Here is a 5,461-nt window from a genome sequence, read left to right as displayed (position 1 = left end):
ATATATATATATATATATATATATATATATATATATATATATATATATATATATATATATATATATGCCTTATGCTTAAAATTGCGGATAAATATTTAATTCGCTTGTAGGTATTTTTACAAGTAAATTTTTACTTCGCTTGCAGGTATTTTTGTAGGTATTTGTAATATCTGAATACAATTTGTCATCCTTATGAAAAATATAAATTAGTATTTATTAAATGAGATAGCTAAGACTTTTATAAATCGATTTAAATGAAAATGATAAATTTCAGCAAATTTAGAAAACTTTTATATATTTGATAATTAATTATACTTAGAGAATTCAACATGTTTGTTAGTTTGACTAATATTGTGGTTGTTCCTCGAGCTTCAATGTCTCAAATTTAAGTTTTAGATTTGATAAAAAAAAAAAAAAAAAACATTAGGAAGAATAACCTCATATGCCATGATATCTGAATATATATATACAGGTTTTCTAAAGGTACATTTTTAATTTTATTTAACAGATATTAGTATAAAGTAGGTTTTAAATTGATTTATATCATGCAGTAAAGAAAAAAATTTATTTATGTCTTATTCCTTAATTTAGTCCTTAACTTATTTAATTGAAACAGAAGTTAATATGATAAAAATACTATTTTACCTTGCATAATTGGAATGAAGATATTCATAATTTGACATTTTTCTATCAATTTATTCAACTAAATTTTCTGTATTTCTAATTTCTTCCCAATCACACAATACTTTTTTTTTTAATTTATTTTATTTACAATAATTTATTTCTACTTTCCTTTGCCAACTGAACATACCATTATTTCCATCCCAACTATTATAAAAGTGGTGCCAATCGAACAAAACAATTTTTCAATTACTACTAAAAGAGGTTGACAGAACTAGTACACGTGCAGGTTGTGATTTGAACATAAAATAATCAATTCCCGTCTTAACATGGATTAATATAGATTTTTTCTTTTTTTAAGAATCTAGATTTTAGAAGCAACATTGACCATTCGAATCTAATCAAATCACAAATCCAAAGATAGAACAAAAAATGTCACATGGCCTCATCTACAAAAAACTGTCACACATTACAAATAAAAAAGCCATTCTAGACTACATGTGCTCAATTAAGAGTATCAAACAGCTTTCACCATACAATCCCATGTCTTCTTTTTTTTTCACCATACAAGCCAACAGCAAAACATTACTTATTTATGTACATTGGGGGAAACAGTACAAAACATTCAAAGCATTTCACTCATAAAGCTTGTGCAACCGAGTAGTGCACTTCTGTAACTGATTTTTTCAAGAAACTAGTTCCACAGTATGAGTCCTGGCTCCGAACATCAAAAGCATCTAATTCAGTAGAAGCTCCAATCACTTTATCACAAGAATTAGGAACATCAAGAGCGCCTAATTCAGTAGCAGCTCCAATCAATTTATCACAAGCATCAACTGACTTATAGCACAAACTCGGAGTCCCACTTAGCTTGCGAAACTGCTTATCTTTGCTGCTTCCCCCTCGAGATGAATTTCCCTTTTGTCCCTTCTTTCCATTCTTCTTGTCAGACTTCTTCTTCCTAGATTTCTGCGGCTTCTTGTTTCTGACAGTGTGTGATAATAATGTAGGTACCGGATCATACACATCAGGGGCCCATTTCACATTCAATTTCACCTGCGATACCCCATGTTTCTCACGGCTACCTTTCATGGCAGATATAAGCTTTAAAGGAGACTGTGATATAAAATACAAAAATAGTGTAAGCCATTAAACAAAAAATGGCACATGCTAAGATAGATATTAGTCCGTATGATGAGTCAATAACTATATACTTCACAGAATTTGATTCTATCGCCTGTCTAGAATGCATATATAGTAAGGTGAAAATTTTTAATAGAAACTCAACAACCAAACCAAAACCATAGGACACAAGAAACGAAATATAACCTTAACCTTACATGTGATACTCTTAAAATAAGATAATTAACTGCAATGAATTCATATCCCATGCCTCTGGGCAAAAATGCCAGAAACACTTGTGTGCAAGTCTTCAGCAGTGAGGTTGCTGCTTTGTGATAGTGACCTAGGTCAAAGTTGATCCTGAAAACTACCTCTTCTGCATATGTTATACATCTATCTGCCCTAAGCACCACTAGGTGGGAGGGGCAAAGTCACCCTTTACATAACTAGAAATGCTGGTATAAAAGAAGAATGCACAATGTACCAACAGAGTCTGAGAGCAATTTTGATGTAGAACACAGGAAATTATTTAATGAAACACAAGTAAACAATCCTTTCTAAATCTTTCAGTATTTCCTCATCGAACAAAGCATACATTGCTTACATAATAGACATTCAAACATTATTAAAGGTTTACTGATATAAATCAGAAAACTTACAGGCAGAGAAATCGAGCGTGAGCAAGTTTGATGAGCAGAATGCTCATAGAGTGCTTCTGCAACTGAAGTATCAGCCTCCATATCAGAGGAACTTGAAGAAATTGGAAAGGTTGCCGATTTTTTCAAGCACATCATATTAAGTTTTGTCTCTTGCTTTTTAACTGCTTCACACATTTTTTCCTCACTCACATTACTTTTATCAATCCCCTCTGAAGCATCTGCAGATTTCTGGGCATCTTGAATATGTAATGACTCACAAAAAGTCATTCCAAGATTACTTATGAAGTTGTCGTCATGCACATTAATATTGGAGCTCGTGTCCATCAATTGTATCAGGTACTAAGAGGCAACTAAAAGAAACAACATATCAGATGAATAATAAAAACACAATTATAACTAATCGCTAAACCACATGATAAGCAAATAAAAAATAAAACATTCCGCACATATAAATTAAATAAAACATTCCACACATAGTCTACGTATATTGTGGACCATAATTAAATTAAAAGGGCATCATAAAAGTTTTGCATTGATGATACGTGACAAACCAATATGAACTAGCAGATAAGAGCCAATAGTCCCCCACTAGGTTCTCTATAAAGATGACAAAATAGTTAGTGAACCAAACAAGAAAAGAACTAGCTCCCTTCTTATCAACCAAACAGAATTTATAACACCACCCCTCCATTAAAATCACTTCCCTCCCCTCCTTTGAACCAAACAAACCTTTAGATTAATTAGAGGATTCTAACACACTCTTTTAACCCAACTCCCTTCCATTGGTTGAAATTTATTGAAAATCATTATATCATAAGAGAGAATAAATAAAACAGATGTGAAATCCATATAATTTAGATATTATAAAATTCAAAAGAGTGTGCTCAAAGGTATATATATATATATATGTGTGTGTGTGTGTGTGTGTGTGTCAAAAAGTGTGTTGCTGGTCTCTCCCAATTAATTATTAGAAAATGTAACATTTTTAATTATATGGGATTCTATGATTAGATTACAGTGCAGTATGGAAAACATTACACTAGCAATGTATTCGAATTAAATTCTATGACATACATACCTGATTGAATATTAAAATATACATAAATACAGGGGCAAACATATTTACCAATAAAAAAAATCCTTCAAATAGAATAAAAATGTAAGTAATACGCATATTGAAGGTTCTATTTTTGCAAATAACATTTTATCCGACTTCAGTTGGGAAAATCTTATTAAAACATAGTCCTTTCAATGAACAGGAGCAAGGATACCCGTTTAATTACAGCAAGGATCCAGTTAAGTTATATAGACATTTAATCAAGTTGCCTATAAAACAAAACAGAAGTGCCACGGCAATGCGTAATACTAAGAAGAAAATGTTCAATATTTCCCTTTAAAGGTAAAATTTGAGACCAACAAGGTAGAGTTCATACCCCGAGCATAGTCAGTCAGTTCAAGTAGATTCAAGATGACTTAGATAGTATCACAATTCAAGAGTAAATTACCCCCAAAACAAAGTACACCAACAAATAAAATAAAACAGTTAAACACAGCCAATCCAACCTTGTCGAACCATTTCCATAATCCCATTGTTGTTAGCTAAAAGATAACAATCAGAGCCAGATCTGTTCACACTAACATGATTTTGAATACAAACATACAAGATAGGCATACATATTATCTAGAAACATGTTCTACATAGATAACAAAGGCAAAACTCATTAGAAACAAGGACAAAACTTAGTTACACTACCATAGATAGTACTGATACTGTTTTTCAATCAGAATTAGAGTTACATCTTGCGTAAATGTATATTACCATGGTCTGCATTAAATATTTAATTATATTACCTAGATAAAAAAACTAATTCTGATCAGAGATCAACACCAGCACCGACAGTACCTATATAACTGCATCTAAGTTTCGTCCTAAAAAAAACATCATAGCAATCACATCATACATTACAAACACAAATCGGAAAACATATGACACTTAAGCTATTATATCCCAAAAAAGCTCTTTCAAAAAAAACATCAAATTAAACAATATTACACAAACATACCTTAAAACGACGTTTGGTGCTGCAACTATAACAATATCAAAACAGGAACTGCGAATAGCAACCACAGAAAGAACAACAATACGAATCCCCTGATCCCCGATCTGTTGACGGATTAACTCGCACCTCGTTCAGAGCAAAACAATATCAACAACAACAACGACGACGAAGAAGAGGAATAAAGAGAGAGAAACGAAGAAGAAAGGGAGAAAACGGAAGTCCTATTGTTAACTAAGATTACCACGCCGATCACTTTTTTCAAGGTTTTTCAGACGATGAAAGGAGGATGCACCATTGAAAATGGTCAAGGAAGGAACCAAGTCAAGATCAACGGGCAGCGAAGGCATTATTCTATGCTCTTCGAAACCCCCTAATACTCAAACGCCTAACAAAACGAGACCTGAACACAACAGCGTTCGATTGAAGGGAGAAACGAATCGAAGAGTATTGGAAGACCTCAAATCCAAATTAAAAGACCTAAAGCGAAAATAGTTAGATCGGATTCGGAATTAACCCATAGAGAGATCTATCTATCTATTATCTCAGTTTGATATAACAAAAAAAACAAGACAACGATGAAGGAGGAGAAATTGGGGATCGGAGAAAAATGTGTCGGAGGAAGAACGGTACTGGATTTGGATTAGGTCGTTGCGATGGAGGGGGAAAATGGATTTATAGCAAGGGAATCTATAAGGTCAAGGATCCTGCTGTGTTGTCTGTTTACGAGACCGAATCTAGCACGTACACGTTTCGATCATCGCGATCACCTTAGATATTTTTTACCGCTCACAAGCCCATTGCCTTAGGTCAAGCCCAATAACAAATATGGGCCTGTTATATTATAATACGACTCTGATAACAACATCTTATCTAAATCTTGATCTAAGCCACATCTGCAGTTACGTGCAGATTGCCTATATATATCAAAGGACGACATTGAGCTTCTTTTTATCAGTAAGGTTGGTTATGTAAATTAAACGATGGGATTATATTATGTTT

The 5,461-nt window shown here is 32.9% G+C and overlaps 1 protein-coding gene across 2 annotated transcripts; it reads right to left on the bottom strand.

Moving 5' to 3' along the window:
• Positions 1-1,042: 1,042 nt before the first annotated feature.
• Positions 1,043-4,693, bottom strand: LOC109796638 (uncharacterized). Of its 2 annotated transcripts, none has more exons than XM_020356358.3 (3): positions 4,466-4,693; positions 2,403-2,752; positions 1,043-1,737 (listed from the first exon to the last, which is right to left on the bottom strand). In XM_020356358.3, the coding sequence occupies exons 2-3, from the start codon at positions 2,724-2,726 to the stop codon at positions 1,261-1,263; spliced, it is 801 nt and encodes a 266-aa protein (XP_020211947.1). In that variant the 5' UTR covers positions 2,727-2,752; positions 4,466-4,693; the 3' UTR covers positions 1,043-1,260. The 2 variants fall into 2 exon arrangements, with proteins under 2 accessions (XP_020211947.1, XP_020211948.1); XM_020356359.3 differs by having other exon boundaries at positions 2,403-2,741.
• Between the last annotated feature and the right edge of the window lie 768 nt (positions 4,694-5,461).

This window comes from Cajanus cajan, chromosome 6 (genome assembly GCF_000230855.2).
Source record: "Cajanus cajan strain Asha chromosome 6, NIPB_CcT2T_4, whole genome shotgun sequence".
Taxonomy (NCBI): Eukaryota; Viridiplantae; Streptophyta; class Magnoliopsida; order Fabales; family Fabaceae; genus Cajanus; species Cajanus cajan.
Note: the sequence above shows the minus strand (reverse complement) of the source record. Positions and strands in the feature narration are given on the sequence as shown.